Here is a 17,453-nt window from a genome sequence, read left to right as displayed (position 1 = left end):
GTCCCAAATAATCAACAGTATAGGGCCTTATTGGTTTGCTTCACTGGTGCGAATTTAACTCTTCAAGTTTACTTATTCAATACCATCTTCTTCATGGGATTTCCAAAATTTATATTGGCCTTAGGGTAGAAACAAAAGAAACTATACTAAAGCAATTTGCCAGTATCCACTTCCTTAAGTATTTTGTAAAGTTAATAATGAAAATATTCCTGTGATAACTCCATGTATCTCCTGAGACAGGGTTAAACTAGTAGAGTTCTAATTTCCTTAACAGTAAGTAAAATAAGAATAGAGGTGAAATACACTACTCTATATTCAGTTGTGCACTTCACCACCTGGAATGCAAGATGGTCATCTCTGAGACACTGTGCAAGTAAAGGAGAATATTGTGAAGAGGCTGGCCATTCAGGCTTCTGTCCAAACTGGCATATCTTGAGAGTGGAATGAGCTAACATTACTTATTAAAATGGGATGCAATAGCCATAGGAAGGGAGAAAGAAGATGTGCATATGCATAGATTAAAAGCAACACAAAAAGTTTCCTGGAGTATTCATCTTGTTTGAATAATGAAGGAATCTAGTGCCCAGTGTCAAGATAAGTTTTTGATAACTGGCTGACAAAGTACTGAATATTTACTCTTTCTCAAAAATCAAAAGATGTATACAGTTCTAGTAACAGCCTTGGAGAACTGAAAGGAAGAGGTTAGAAAGATACCACTGTTTGGTGCTATCTGAGGCATCTTAACCTGACTCAGGTCATGCTGGTACAGGGTCACTTGAGAGATAGTGTCTAATTTGTGTTTGACTCTCCTACAGCATCCAGCATGGTAAGGACTCAATCAACATTTTACTCCAATGAATGGGGACCTGATAAAAGGGTCTCAGCCCAGCCCTTCCCAGCCTGACAAGAGATGCCAGGCTACAGACTGGGGTTGAAGAACACTGGGCTAGGATTTTGAGGCCACCATGGACTGATCTGATTCAATCCCCGTGGACCTCCAGAGTTTGTGGTTAGGTTTGCCTGTGGCAGAATCAAGGCAACCTATGCTGTTCTCTTGTGGTACAAAGTTCAACATACGGTATCTGCAGGGGTTCAGGTGTGGGGAATACACCAAGCAAATAAAGGCCCCAGAGACTTAGATGCTTAAATATGACAAAGGGCAAGTATTATATAACTATACTGCAGCAGAGAAATAAAAGCATTATTTATGTATGCAATTAACAAAACTTCCGGAAAGTCCAACAGCCACCAAGTAAAGAGAGTTTGTTTCTTTAAGGCATGTTTGCCAACAGTGCAATCATCACCTTCACCTTAAAATTTCATCTGATGGTACTGGTCCACTGTTCGCTGTTCGCCTCTAACAGTAAACAGGGCGTTAAGATAATTTTGGAATGCAAACAGGCTACCTCACTTTTTGAAATGTTTTGGGGTGACCACAAATTGACCAGCTTTCAATAAGCCAGAGTTGTTTTTCACATCCAAAGAATTGATTCAGTGGGACAAGGAAGCCCTCATGTATATTAAATAAAACACTACCAGGTAGATCAACTTTCATTCATTTAGATATAAAACGTGAAACTAGTACTTTGTCTCTCTGCCCATGATCAGACGGAATCAGTGAAGTCAAAACAGTGTCACTTCCCTAGGAACCGAACCACTCAGCCCTCGCTCATTCCGACCCTGCTTACACTGCGGCCAATGTCAGGCCCCCGCAGCCCTACCCCCCCCACCCCGCCCCCAAGCCACAGTTAGTGATTTGGAACGAGACGGCAAGTGTTTGAACGGAAAACATTCCACCAAAGGGAGAAAGAGCCCAGACTGACCACTAATTCTGCTTTGTCCTTCAACCTTCTGGCCTCCTTCATGTGAAAATCTGCTTGTTGTCTGAAAGAGAAGAAAAGACCAGGGGTGGGTCACAGGAACCTAAAAGTATTGGACTGGGGCAAGATGATTTAAGACGACTGGAGGGGGACGAGGATGGGAGGAGAGGCAGGGCAAAGAGGAGGCAGGGGGAGGGGGAGGAGGGGGAGGGGGAAGCAGCAGCATCCAGAGCCTTACTTGTCCAACTTCATGTGAGGCTTCCCTGGCTTGGAGTTACCATTTGGCAAAGAAGGCACTGGAAAACGATTTGCAGTATCTCCAGAAGATCCCTTAAAAAAGATCATCATACCGATCACCCTGTAACATTTCAGACCATTGGCCTAACTGTACCGTCTCTCTAAATTAGCCCAAAATAGTTCAAAAGCAAGGAACTCAAATGCTGCACACTCTAGCTTGGTCAAGCACTTTCTCAGCTAGATTCAGCTGCAACTGTAGATTTGGATTGTATCGGGGACACAGAAAAGCCATAAGACAAGAATGCCCAAGAGAACAGATTATCAACAAAGCCAAATTTAACATTTTCTCTTAAGCAATACATACACACACACACTCACCTACCCCAGGTTAACAGGAAGGAAGGAATCTGTATTCAAGAAAGTGGATACTTGTTCCCCCATTATCACTAATAATGAAAGTATTTGAGATCAAACATCCAAACCAAGAACTAACCAGGGTTATCATGTTTTACTGCCAAAAACCTGATAGAAAATTAACACAAAAATCTATTCTGGTTTTTCACCTCTGAACCACTTTAAGAAGAATAAACTGCCACCTAAATTATCAGGTAATATGAACTATCTTTTACTCTCCCTCTGAAAAGTAGAGCGTTAAGCACAAATAACTCATTACTGCTTTATTAGAAGTGACGAATAGCTCTGAAATACCATCGTAGAAAACTTATCTTATTTGGGCATTTAAAGTAAAGACACACCAACATATTCCCTTTTATACATTACTGCCTCCCCTCCTTACTTTGTGTTCTGTAGAGCTTCCAGGGCCCTTCCCCTCTACTTTTCTGTGCTTGGAAACAGAAGAGTCTCTGTGGTTGCCCTTGGTACTACTGGCACTTTTGGGAGGGTCCTGGCCACTGGGGTCGGCTTCCTGTCTTGACCTCTTTTGTGCAGGCTTGGCTGGCTTCTGGGAGGACGAGGATGACACAAGTGAAGGGGGAAGCATTTCCTTCTTTGAGGGCTCAGAGGAGGGCCTGGGCGTTCTGGAATGAAACATCATGCACAACTAAGTTAAGGCAAAACATGAACCGTATAACTTAGTTGTTGAGTTATAAGGACAAAATGGCTGTTGACACAAAAGATAAAGGTATCACAGAGCCATGAAATCCATTTTTGTAGAAAGGCCAAATTTCAGAGCCCTTTTTTTCTGATGCCTTTGAAAACTACAGTCCTACCTGTGAGTAATAAATGAAGTTGTATAATTTGTCACTAAGCTTGCGGAGTCTGCCAATGGTCTTACCTTTACCCAAGCAAGTCACTCTGCAGTAGCTGCTGCCCAACCTGCACCTTGTCTCTGACAAGCAGGCAGGCCCAGCTGCCACCTCCTCTCTGCCCCCTTCACATCTGACCCCTTCTCTCTCTCTCTTTCAAATCTCTGTTGGTTCCTACATGGTGACACGACTCACTTGTTTTTGCCAAGTCTTTTTGTGCTTTTGATAAATCTAAGTTTGCTGCCAAATGAACCGTTAATTCCTCTAAGATCCTCATGAAGGAGAACAAACAGAACTTAGCCTATCGTCAAAATGAGCCCGACGAGTTCACTATTCTCTCGTTCTACTGCAGAAGAAAAGTGTTTTGCCGTGTTGCCATCCAGGAAGATTCGATCACCTTCGCAGCCTGTTCCTAATCTCTATACTCACTTTGATTTAGAAGATTCTTTGTGGGAGGATGAGGGTGATGACTGCGATTTGACTTCTTTCTCCAGCCTGATTTTCTTGCTATCGTGGTCTCTTTCTGCTTCACCCTATTATTGTAGTATAACAGCAAATTATTACAAACATAATTGCACAGACAAAATAGAAAAAAATATGCAGCAAGGTCAATGAGAGCAATCAGACTTTTGGAAACTTCTAAACACACACAGAAACCTTATAAGTATCTACACTGTGTATGGGAGGGGGGGTGGTGGTGAGGGCAGCGGACCGTCTAGATTTGATGTGATTTGTGCTGAGACGGATTTGTACATGAGGAAGGACTAAGGAAAGAACCAGGTTTTTCTCTACTCAGGAAGAAAACAGATTCGTTTTCCCATGACAACATGTATATCAAATTTACAGAAAGTCCAAAATGCAGGCTCCTTCCCCCTGGTCTGTGCTCACGTAATGGCCCTGTGGGAAGGAAGCTTTCTAGCAAGGACAGTGAAGCGATGGGTGGGAGTCCTTCAATCGACTCAGGTGCTTTAGAATTAAACTCCTCAACTGTCAGCTCACGGGGAGAGAAATCTGGGACACCACCAGCCAATCTAGGACAATCCCTAAAAAACCCGAAATCCTCTCTTAGAGCCTTAAAGGGAAAAACAACATTCTTCAAATGATCTCACTGTGGGAGGCCCCGGTTTTCACCACAGTCTCCCCCTCGTTCTCTGAATTTCTCCAAGAAAAATGAACAAATTAAGATGTGTAGGCACAAGCTCTGCCCAGGCGCTAATCAGCGGCCTGGCCCTGCTCAAAAGGAGGGAAATAGCAAAGACATGCCCTTCCCTCCCCCGGCATTCTGCAAGCAAGCGTGCCTGGGTGTGCGCCTCCATCCAGCCTTTCATAACTTCGCAGAAAACATCTCCCTCTTGTTTCAAAATGGACCACTGAAGATGGCTTACAAGGATACTTTGCTTTCATCTCTCGGTGTTTGCACAGGTGAGAACATTAAGAAGAAGGGAAAATATGGGTGGAGAAAAGAAATCCAAGGGAAGGCTGGTACTACGGTACCACTGGAAGCCGATTCCGCTCTGTCCCGCACACTCCATCCCAGAGCTGCACAGCACTTGGACACGGCTAGTCCACAGCGACAAGTGAAGTCAGGGACTTTGTCCAAAAAAGGAGAATGTAATCATTTTTCTACTGATGAAATACTGAAGTGGTAATTTTAGACACATTGGATTAAATTATTTATCACTGGTTTTTTTTTTCCTTTTTATATTCTTAACGTGGCTACTAGAAAACTTTAAGTTATGTATGTGGGTCACATTACATTTCTACTGGACAGAACTGTTTTACACACTTTTCTAGAGGTGATCTGCAAAATGGACCTTGAACTTCCAATGAGCTGATGCAAAGAAAGAATTATTAAATGTACAGGTTAGGTAAGATAAAAACAAATCAGTTGCTCAGAAACATAACCATTCATTACAGAAGACCGGGGAAAAAGGGTCTTGAGGGACTTAACAAGAAGAGAACACATGATGTGAATAAGCATATCCCACAGGCACGGCTGAAACAGTAAATTTCACACGGCTGTTTCTCACGTGGCAGGCAGTGCAGGCCGGCAGCACAAGCCTGGAGCACAGTTCAGGACAGATGAAAGGTCCTGGCACAGGCCAGGAGAGGCCTGTTGCAGCTCTGCCCAGCATGTAACTCACCCTCCATTCAACAATTCATAATGAACTCAATGTTGGCAGAGAAGAAAGAATAAACCAGAAGTGACTGGTTAAAATAGAACCCTACTACTAAGGGGTATCCCCTCATCACTACACCCACTGTGGCCAAGAGGCTCTGCTACCAATGGCCCCAGTGAATTCTCTCGAGTTTTAGATTAAAGGCCACACAGCTGGCCCAGCAAGCATTACAAGAGGGTGGGAAATTTATCTTTCGAAAAAGTCACAGAATTTGCTAAAATACCCAGGCAGGTAATTAACTTGCACATGAAGTAGTTAGTAATACATACTTTTTTAAATGGAAGGCATTTCCAGGCAGTTAACGACATGTGGGATAAGCCCCCAAGACAAAGCTAAGCATAAACGGTCCACAAGGTTACTTTCTAAAGAAAACACCAAACCCCAGAGGTGGAATGAGAGTTAATTTTTGTTTGTATATCTTCATGCTGCTTAGGACATGCTAGTTATAACTAGAAACCAAAGTGGCAGGCCTTATAAACCACACATGGAAATAAGATTCATAGTGAGTCAATCCTCATAAACTGGTTTTAACTCGGGCTTGTGCCAATCAGTGACTCAAGAGAACAGCCCAAAACCAACAATCACCAAAGACTAACTTCAATGCTAGCTTGAACAACTATGTTGGCACTTTCTGGAATAATACACTTTATGTTGACATGTAGCAACTTAGAAGCTGGTAATATTCTGTCAGCTGGTAGAATGTAAGCCATTAAACCAATTAAGCAAAATCCCCTTCTGCTGACTGTGCTTGCTTTGACCCGAATTCACGCCTGTGGGCCGGGGTCAGTATTTTTGTAGTTGGAACCCTCTTGTCTTCTGTAGGAAGAGTCCCGGGGGCATCCCCAGAGCAGGCACTCCGTGAGCATTCGTCAGCTGGCCCAGGAGCAGACCTGCACTACAACCCTAAGTGGATGGATTTAGCAAAGCGCCATTAGAGAGGGAGTCATCTGATCCTGGGTGGCAGGAAACACACACTTGAATTCCAAGACTGGAAAACAGAAGGCAAGGAGTTCTTGAGATGTTTCTGGGTCAAGAAGCCATTTGAAAGTGAGGTGAGAGTGACGTACTCTCTTCAGAAGGAAAAAGGAGTCTCCTTTGCTCAGTGGCTTATCCACAGATCAACTCCCATTTCAGGGACCCCTGTCTAAGGTCTGGGTCTTGGACACTCCCTTCTTCCAGAAGGACAACGTCTCGACGGTGCCCGCATCTCCAAGAGGAGGAGCCTGCTGGCCGATGACTGTTCCTGACTGACTTGTTTACTTTTCTTAACCTGTTGGGTCAGGCAGCCTCAGATTATCTGCCAAATGCGGCTCCACCTACAGAGTGGAGCAAAAGGGCAAGAATGAACACCATAAAAGGAAGATCTGGGACTGTGCTAGGCCAAGCCGGTTTCTGAAGAGAAGGCCTCCAGGGCAGCCTGCTGCCTGCCTCAGCACCTGACTCACCAACTAGGTGCCGCGGATAACAGGGGGCAGTGAAAGTGGCTTTTTTAGAACTAACACTTGTTTGCGGCCATAGTTTCTAACAGGCAGAAAGGTAGTCGACTCAGAGCTCAGCCATGATGGGGAGAGATGACGAGCATCTGGAAGGGAAACTAAAGTGTGGCGGGCACTAGGGTGGCAGGAGTGGGGACAATGGAGGGGTTGAGCCAGGGATGATATTGTAACAGCCCGTCAGTACACTGATCTGGAAGTACGACCTCAGGCCTTGCTCCAAGAATGCCCCCAACGCCCCCCAACCTGCACCCACCCCCTAACAGGCACTTGCACACACACCCTGCTCCTCCGGCCCCACCCCACTAAAAGCAAGAAAGGTGTGAAGGAGGGACTTCCCTGGTGGTCGAGTGGTAAAGAATCTGCCTTCCAACGTAGGGCATGTGGGTTCAATCCCTGGTCAGGGAACAAAGATTCCACATGCTGCAGGGCAACTAAGCCCACACGCCACAACTACTGAGCTCGTGGACCTCAAGGAGAGAAACTTCGTGCCGCAAACAACAGAGCCCACGCGCCCTGGAGCTTGCGCACCACAACTAGAGAAGAGAAAACCCGCACGCCACAACTAGAGAGAAGCCCGCACACCACAATGACAGATCCTGCATTCCTCAACGAAGATCCCGCGTGCCACAACTAAGACCCAATGCAGCCATAAATAAATAAATACATAAATAATAAATATTAAAAAAAAAAAAAAAGATGTGAAAGAGAGCCAAGGAGCCAAGATCCACTAGACTGGGAGGGGTCAGCATACTGAGCTCCAGACCTGCTTTTGCTAAGCAGCCAAGTGATGTGAAGGCCTTTCTGGATCCCATCTAAAGAAGGTAGCAGCTGAACAAGAGACACATGCGGTCTCAGCACTCCAATTCTAAATTCTATCCTCCTCTCCCACAGGAAAGCAAATACGCTTGGTAGCACATGGAGCATAGCAAAAGTGGAGAAGCAGCCTTTGGGGAAGTTCAGGTACTTTTCTGGGATTTGCCTGTGCAGGAGGTTCAATAAGACGACGCCACAGCAGGTAAGTCCAAGCTGACCCCATGAATGAGGCAGGTTATATTCACTGGGGAAAGTACCACAGAAAAGCAAAGGGAATCCACTCTTTTCCTTCTTTTTGGTGAGGGAATACACAGGCATTAGGCTGGCCCTAAAACAGCTCTTCATATGATGCTTTTAGGGTAACTAACAGGCATGAAGAAATTAGATGTAAGTGGCTTTAGGAAATTATAGGGATGACTTTTCAAACCCTTGATTTTGAAGGATACTAACTGGGAATGTTGATCTGGAGAAACAACCCAAGAGAAAACAGTCAGATCTTGGGAAGGTCTGAACTAACCATCAAGCAATAAAAATGCACATTTTCCCACCAGATCCCATAACTTCCCTCCCCACTCCTCAAAACACACATAAACGATGGCACTGAAATGTTTGTCCAAAAGTGTCCAAGCTTCTTGGTCCGTAAAGCAGTTACTTATAAAAAGGGAAAGACCTGAATGAATGTAACCTCCCAGTTCTGTTATCTGTCTAAACGACTGTTGAGACAGTCTAGCATTTTATTTGAAAGACATCTATAAGGTGACTGAATGAAATGAGGTTATCTAAGAAAGCACCGAGAGCAATGCTTAGCTCTATGCATGTTTGGTGTGCTTTTAGAATCTTCTCATTTGCACTGCCCTGATTGTATATTATCTTGTGCTTCTCAGCTTCAACTTTTCTTCCAAGTCTGGAATAATAAAGCTTAAAAATTATATAAAAGAAAATATAAGTTCTATTTTAAATTCTAAACTGTAATCAGGTTGAAGAAATTCTGTAGTTTATGTAAGGAGTACCACGTGAGTTAATGTCTATTTACCCTCACAATTTTCTCTTTTTTCTCATGAATTGTCCCCAACCCACTCCTTTAAAGTAGAAGAAAAAAAAGAAAAAGGGGGAAAAAAATATATAGGTACATTTCTATAGGTGCCACATTTGATGGCTTCATCACAGCTATTAACAACTATTAACTCTTTTTTTTTTCAGGCTTAAAAAATATGTTTTTTAATATATAAGGAGAGATTTGGGGGGAATATTTAATCTTCATAATGGAATCCTTTTTTTTAACATCTTTATTGGAGTATAACTGCTTTACAATGGTGTGTTAGTTTCTGCTTTATAACAAAGTGAATCAGCTATACATATACACATATCCCCGTATCTCTTCCCTCTTGCATCTCCCTCCCACCCTCACTATCCCACCCCTCTAGGTGGTCACAAAGCACCAAGCTGATCTCCCTGTGCTATGCAGCTGCTTCCCACTAGCTGTCTATTTTACATTTGGTAGTGTATATATGTCCATGCCACTCTGTCACTTCGTCCCAGCTTACCCTTCCCCCTCCCCATGTTCCCGTGTTCTCTAACTCTTTATGATCATTTTCTCACACTTCTGAGTCTAAAATGGCTTTAAGGGTTTGTTAACCCTCTGAAAATATTTGTTAAACTTTGTGCCAAGAGAGGGATGAACCTTTAAATAAATCCCACTAATGCCAAGGAGCAGGAACATTATTCAACGGCTCTCACTATATTCTCGTGGAGTTTTTTCTAGCGTTCACACTCAATATGAAGGAAATGTACAAGTCTTCACTATCCAAATTTGGGGGAGAGCACCTAAGCTTAAAGAGAGACCTGGGCTGCCCACAGAGCTGCCCCGCTTGTCCAAGGGTGGTGGCCAAAGGTACCCTGAGCAAGTAGAGTCAGGGTCCTGACAGGAAAGGGGGAGCCTGCCCCTCTCAGAGAGAACCTGAGGTTATGATGTTCAGTATTAATACCACCACCTGGAATCCAGCAGGAAGCAAAACCAATGACACACAGTTCTCTGATCATGAAAGAGCTATACTGTTGGCTGATGTTTATATTTATCTGAAAGCTCCTAAGTAATGTTTCTAACCAGTGACATACTTCAGGCCAGGAATTCCTGGTTGTCTAGATCCATGATGTCTAAATGCACCACACTGAAGAGATTTCTTGGTCCAAAACACTAGCTTTATACAATCCTGGCCTGGTAACAAGGTTCTGCTCCAGAGCCTTAGGCGTTAGGATCACCCGAGGAGTTAGAAAATAACAATGGGAATGTGGGGCTGGGGGGTGGCACACATCCTGCCACCAGTACTGAGGGTTCCCCAGGGGACCGGAATGTGCAGCCAGGGTTTGGAACCACTGGTTCAGCCCCTGATCCTGTCAGTCCCACAGCAGGGAGGCAGGCTGTTCCCAGAGCCAGATCTCTCAGCTGCCTGCCAGAGCTTTAAGGCAAGCATGGACTTGCCTAAGATGAGGCAGTCATTATTTCTCCATCCTTTGAACAGAAAGATAAATAAGCTGCCCTAGGAGAGCTCAGCCAAGGGCTGGAAAAATGGCTTTCAGAGGGCACAGTTCATATACTCAACAGGGACAGCTGAATTTCCCTTTCTGGAGTTGCAAGCAGAGCTTCTAGATTTGCATTGGAGGATGGACTGGTCTGACAACTGTCTGGGAAGCCTCCAATTTCCAACATTTACCCCCAGTTATTAAGCGCTTTAGAAGCTAATACTTCTCCCCTCTCCCCACTCCAGCTGATGCAGAAGGTCAGCAGTGGAGACTAGATAGTATTAGGGTAGCTGGGGTACAGGTGACAAAAGATTCCCCAGGAGGAGATAAAAGAGTGTATTTTTGCTATTGATTCTACATATAAAATAGGTAACTAATGAGAACCTACTGTATAGCTCAGGGAACTCTACTCAGTGCTCTGTGGTGACCTAAATGGGAAGTAAATCCAAAAAAGAGAGGATATTTATATACATAGAGCTGATTCACTTTGCTGTATAGAAATTAACACAACATTGTAAAGCAACTAAACTCCAATAAAAATTAACTTTAAAAAGATGATGTGATATATACATATGTACAAAATAAAATAAAACACACATCATGAAAAAAAAGTATATTTTTCAAGATTTCTCGGGTATATTAGATGCAGGCACCTTTTCCTAGCCTGGTCCATCACAATTTTCTCCATAAAGTTTTACAACTCTTACAGGCACACATTGTTTTAAAAGTTACCAAGGACTTCCCTGGTGGTGCAGTGGTTAAGAATCCGCCTGCCAATGCAGGAGACACGGGTTCAATCCCTGGTCCGGGAAGATCCCACTTGCCGCGGAGCAACTAAGCCCATGTGCCACAACTACTGAAGCCTGCGCACTTAGAGCCCATGCTCCACAACAAGAGAAACCACCACAATGAGAAGCCCGTGCACCGCAACAAAGAGTAGACCCCGCTCGGTGCAACTAGAGAAAACCCACGCACAGCAATGGAGACCCAATGCAGAAAGAAAGAAAAAAAAGAAAAGAAAAGAAAGAAAACTGGGCTTCCCTGGTGGCACAGTGGTTGAGAGTCCACCTGCCGATGCAGGGAACACGGGTTCATGCCCCGGTCCAGGAAGATCCCACATGCTGCGGAGCGGCTGCGCCCATGAGCCATGGTCACTGAGCCTGCGCATCCAGAGCCTGTGCTCCGCAAGGGGAGAGGCCACACAGTGAGAAGCCCGCGTACCGCAAAAAAAAAAAAACTAAACTAAAAGTTATCAGGAACCAGAATACACCCTCTTCTAGCTGAAACAGCACTGCCAATTGGCACTTGATCCCACCCCACTGGACTTGCCCGCTGCAATTATGGTGGCAATACACACCCTCAAGTCTCATTCGACAAGGCGCTCCAGAAACTGTCGCCCTTTACTATTTGGTAGAGTCACATTATATTTTTAACCTAGTGGAGTAATCAGTCAAATCAGACACGACAGCAGTCTTCATGATCTTTTTGTCCTTGTTATTCTTAGCTCAACTTCCACAACTGAGTAAGAGTTTTTTATGTATTTATAAGACTGTTTATATTCCTTCTCAGCAGGCAAGAGTTGGCCCTTCTTGTGCCTTTCACTCTGAATCCTGGGTAGGTTGGCTTGGGAATGCCACTGCGGGGAAAACTCACTAATCTTTCACCATCAAGAAGCAGCAAAAAAATATATATCAAGAGCTCAATAATTCAGAATAAAGATCGAAAGGAGACTGTTCAAAATAGTGTATATGTCCAAGTAACAAGGGTCTTAAATAATGCAGGGATTATTATTATTATTTTACTATGTTCATTCCTTAAGTGAAGCTTCCAAATACCATGATAAATGACAGATTTCAATACTTCACAATGTACCATAACAGCCTATATCACCCAAAAAGATGCCCTAACCATCTCTATAATAGCTCTAAACCTTTTTTTCATAATGCTCTGCTCATTAGTGAAAGTCATTAACAGGAGTCACAAATTCTAAATCTGGTGGTTTCAAATTAATGAGGTGTTAGGTGGCCATAAGTTAAAACATGGACATAATATCAGTATCAAAATGATCAAACTACAGGAGTAAAATTTAGTATATAGCACTCCTGTCAGTAATTCAGAATTCACATTTCAGTTCATGTAAGGTTTTAATTTCTAGGGCAAAACCTAATGAGCCAGGTGGTAAATACCAATATTATCACAATAGATAAAAACATACCCTTAATGCTATATTATTCTAAAGCAAGATATCCTTTTCAATGACTGCCTCATCTTTTTTTCAAACTAGCAAGACTTAAAGCAATCTGGCATTTATCAACACTTACCTGCAGTGAAAGACTAACTCTGGTATAGTCGCAAAGGCAACATGGAATCCAAAGATTTCCAGCCTCTTCTAAGACGATTCAGGGTTAAAATCAAGGGGCAAAGACAGCCCCAAGCCCGCAGCAGGTATGTTCCACACTGTACGGGAAGGTCAGCCTCCCACTCACCTTTCTCTTTTTGGCCAACTTGCTTGAGTTTTCTGAGCTTCTCTTCTCAGAATCTGCCTTCTTCGCTGCCGAGGGCTGTTTGTCTTCTGGTTTCTTGGGGCGGCTGCCCTTCCCAGGAGGCTGGGGTATCCGAGAGAGGAGGTCCAGGGTAATCTTCACCATCAAGCTTTGTGGGAACGGAGTGTCCCTGAGCGGGGAGAGCAGCTTGGTGTCTCTCAAAGGCACCAGGGGTTTGTCCTTGCGGCGGTCCTCCTGGACAACAACTGCCAGTCGGCAGCCACTAGTCCTGGCGCCGCCACTGCGGGCAGGGCCCTGGCTCTGGGTCAGGGGGACGAGGGCAAAGTGCTCAGGGCTCCTGTCCTCCGCCGCGTCCTTCGGAGGTGCCTTCGGGGGGGCCGGGGGGCCGCTCCTGTGCTTCTTCCGTTCGCTGGGGGTGGGCGCCACTGGCTTGGGCTCACGGCTCTCTGCGGCACGGGGCCGCCCTTTCGTCTTCACCTTGGGCTTGTCTTTGGAAGGCTGGTCTTTGGAGGCTTGGGGAGGAAGTCCGGGCTCGCTCTCCACCAGCAGACTGGTGCGCGCATCTGCATGCGCATCCGCATGCCCCGGGGCGGAGGCCTTGCCGGGCTTCTTGGGTTGTTTGGATCCCACGGTTTGCCTCTGTGGGGGCTCCTGTTGGGCAGGGGACTTCTGACAGCTCCTCTTGCCCGCATGGGGGCCTTCGGAAGGCACCCGGGGGGCTTTGCTGGAGCTTTTGAGGGGAGGCTCTTTGGACTCCGAGCGCTCGTGACCTCCGGTGGCGCCGTCGCCACCCTTGCCTTTACTGTCCGGGTGCCGGGCCGGGGGCACGGCGCTGCCCGGGGCCTCGGCGGGCGGTGCGGGCTGGCTGACTTTGGTCAGCCAGTTGTCCAGCTGCCATTTGTTTGTTGTCGGAGGTTCGGGCTACAAACAAGGAAAAAGAAGATAGGGTTAACTGACCAATAATGATACTCTTCTGGGTTAGTCACCCAATCCTACAGGACTGGCCAGGAGATGCAATCACTCCAAACCTAAGAATTCAGGTCCTTTTGACCCCCCTCTAATTATAGGTCAAATTCTATAACAATTAACTCTTAAAACAATCTTCCAATTTTTTCATGCTACGGGAATTTTGCTGTGGCTGACACTAGTAACAGACCATTACATACTGACCAATGTAGACCACTGGCAACTGCGGAGAAATCTGTGTAATAAATATTTTGTTCCACTGGTAATTACCATATAATTTAAACAGAATTTTCACATTTTGGCTTGTGAACTATTCTGTCAGAAAATGATAGGGAAAAATGAAGACTAAAAAGAATCTTTTCATCAAGGATTTTCAGAAGAAGGTCAATGAATAAGTCTTAGTGATTATGGATGGGTTTCACGCTTTATCCCTTTTTTTGATGTACTTGTCAATTGAAAATGACTTTCTTCAAGACGATTTCATTTCTCTTATTCACTTAAAAATATTAATACATGACACAGCTTTCAGTTTATCACAGATACACTGTCTTCTGATTTTCAAATTTTACAACTGGGTAAAAAGAACCAAGTGAGGTCACATTTGCCAGCCGTTAGTCCCACTTGAATTCTTTAAAAATCAAACATGAAGTCTCCTGTTACAAGCAGTCTCTGAAATAGCACCTATTTTTCTAAGAAACACAGGGAGGCTCCAGAACACACAATTAAGAGCGGTGAGATTATACTGATTATCTGTGAAACTCACTTGGCAAATAAACAGAAGTCCCTGACTTCTCCTGTTATCTTAACAGGAGATATCTTGTTAAAATCTTTGTTGCTAACTGACTATTGATGCATTGCACTCTCTCTCTCCAAATGGGATATTAGATCTTATTAAAACAATGATGAGGACATCTTTATCTCCAAATTCTACTATTATGTCTTGCACACAGTGGTGTACATGAGATATTTATTTGGGCTTTTTCATGGGTGTATTACTGTACCTATAAATTTTATGCTATTTGGGAAAATATTCATGCCTTAATAAAGTAAGTAATGATTACTTTTTTTTAAAAAAAGGACAGTATGTCACTGGCATGCTTCATGCTTTTAAGATCCTTTCTGACAGGTGGTTTGTATAAATGACTAAATCATTTCCACAACACAACAGCAAGTTAATCAAAGATATCTCACATGGGATTAACTGATTAGATTATTGAGTAAGGAGCTCGCTCCAGTAAGTGGATGATATAGGGAAGACTGCTAACAATTTTCCAAAGTGGAATATCCCAAACAATTCAATTCTATAAAAACACGCAAACGTAATACGTTTAAGATATGTGGATATAACGTAAAGGCTTTGGGGCCAGGAAAAGGTTAGGTAATAAAACGATCAGGTAGCTAGACTAGGCTTTGTGTAATTGTAACAAAAGAGAACTAAGAGGAACTCTAAGGAACTAGGTAGGATCATACTTTGGCCAGAAAGAGGGCTACAGAATTGTGGGGTTTTTGTTTTTTTTTGTTTTTTCCCTGCTTAAGACAACATACCTTCTTTGTAGCTCCCTCCACTTATATCAACTCTATCCCCATGCTCTCATTTGAATTTCAGAGCAGGGAGAGAGGGAAGAAGGAAACTACTCTGACAAAGTCCCACATAATCTAAAACTGCATTCAATATTCTAACAAAACAGGATGGTTGTTTAGGGTAGAGAAAAGATTAGCACACCATACCTACCTACTTGTCAGACATTATTTCTTGAAAGACTTGAGGGCGTGGTAGTTCTAATGGTTAAATGATTGGGAACAAGGCATTAAGATGTATCATTTATATACTGGGAGACTGGGATTGATATATAAACACTATTGATCCTATGTATAAAATAGATAACTAATGAGAACCTACTGTATAGCACAGGAAACTCTACTCAATGCTCTGTGGTGACCTAAATGGGAAGGAAATCCAAAAAAAAGGGGATATATGTATACATATGGCTGATTCACTTTGCTGTACAGTAGAAACTAACACAAGACTGTAAAGCAATTATACCTCAATAAAAATTAAAAAAAAAAAATGATGTATCACTTATCAATCACCTCAGGAACCAAATACTTCAAACCCTTTCTCTGGAAAGGTATAGAGATCTTTCGCCAGGGCTACGCTGACAACTGCACTGCAATCAGTGACACTCTTGCTCTATAGAAGAGTACCTACACATTAACCAAAAGGGAAGGTCATTCCTGGTATAAATAACAGCCGCTTCTCCCCCCCACACCCCAAAACAGGGCAGTTTAAGATACATTTAGTAGTCCCTAAAGGAATGTCCTGGTTACAGAAATAAAACATATTTTCTTCTACTGCGGTACTGAAAATGTCCAGAAGGGAGGCCTATGGCCCAATTGCAGGGTAAAACTGAGTTGGTGTGCCCAGACAAGAGGAAAGGGTAGGGTGATCCTTTTTGTATTCCTACTACAAAGATGTAAAATAGATAGAATTCCTTTAAGGTTAGGTATTATTTGGGTGCTGGGATGGGGGAAAGTTTTACATGAGGGATTGATAAAAAACAGATTTTAAGATGAATTTTAAGAGTGTAAGTGCTGGAGAGGATCAAGGTTTGGACTTTCATTTCTTCCTCAGCCTTTCCCCATGCCCCACCCTCAGCCTCCCAGTGCTGGATCAACCCAGACACTGCACAGAGGAGGTGCAAAAATATATGAGCATCTTAATAAATGTTTGACTGTATGTCTCTTTACTTCTCCTAGCTTCTTGAATTGGCAAAAGTTCGTGTATTCTAGAATGATTTTGAAAAAAAAGTTTTGAGCTATGCACAACATATGTCTTTTTTTTTTTTGGTTTTTTTTTTTTTTTTTTGTAAAACATCATAGTTGTTGTGAAGGAGTACAACTCCAAAACTTAAGAGAAAAGAAAAAAAAGAAAGAGAGAAGTAGCATGATGTAGTAGGAAAAAAAAATGGCTTCTGAGTTAAATGGCTATGGGTTTCAATCTTAGTGCTGCTACATCCTTACAGGTGAAAAGAAAGCTCCCGACCTTCTAGGGTTGATGGTTACATTATGTAATTTATGAAGAAAGTGCCAAGATCTTAGTAGATAATCGACCACAGTTGTTTACTACCAAAGAATTAGACAATGAATAGATTAGAAAACTAAGCAGATCCCTGAATAACAGAATAGAATCATTTCCCCCTGAACTTTACTTAAGCTGTAAAAGGGCGATACGTCCCATATATTCTGAAAAGCTGAGATTTACATGCTGACTCACTATAAAGAAGAGACTGAAAAGTGGTTTTTCCCCAAGTTCACCACCAGCCCATTGGCACACATATAACATTTCAGGTCTCATAAGGTCACTGGACAACTTCGTCAAATGAATTTTAAATGGAGACTTAAGGAGCAAATTCCTCAGCATTAAAAATAGAATAAAGAAAAGGGTGAGAAAGTTAAAACTAGTAACTATGACCTATTATGGAATTGACGTAACGCTCAACTAACAAAGATTTACAATAATGCAGGTATTTATTTTAAAAGGAAAGAAAGGTTGTTAAATAACTTTGGGAAAAATGAAAGGTTTAAAATCTAGACAAAGACAAAAATATGCCTGAGGAAGTCAAGCCTTGGTACATAACCAACAAAACCATAC

At 43.2% G+C, this 17,453-nt stretch overlaps 1 protein-coding gene across 10 annotated transcripts in view; it reads right to left on the bottom strand.

The window, feature by feature from the left end:
- Positions 1-17,453, bottom strand: part of AFF1 (AF4/FMR2 family member 1) — a 206,485-nt gene that overhangs the window by 13,383 nt on the left and 175,649 nt on the right. For all 10 annotated transcript variants that reach the window (XM_032631940.1, XM_032631944.1, XM_032631942.1 and 7 more), the window contains 5 exons: positions 12,818-13,756; positions 3,752-3,855; positions 2,854-3,094; positions 2,059-2,150; positions 1,824-1,884 (listed from right to left, as the gene is read on the bottom strand). In XM_032631940.1, the coding sequence (XP_032487831.1) occupies positions 1,824-1,884; positions 2,059-2,150; positions 2,854-3,094; positions 3,752-3,855; positions 12,818-13,756 (1,437 nt within the window). The remainder of the gene's footprint in view (positions 1-1,823; positions 1,885-2,058; positions 2,151-2,853; positions 3,095-3,751; positions 3,856-12,817; positions 13,757-17,453) is intronic.

Source organism: Phocoena sinus, chromosome 5 (genome assembly GCF_008692025.1).
Source record: "Phocoena sinus isolate mPhoSin1 chromosome 5, mPhoSin1.pri, whole genome shotgun sequence".
NCBI lineage: Eukaryota > Metazoa > Chordata > Mammalia > Artiodactyla > Phocoenidae > Phocoena > Phocoena sinus.
This window is presented reverse-complemented; position numbering and strand designations above follow the sequence as displayed.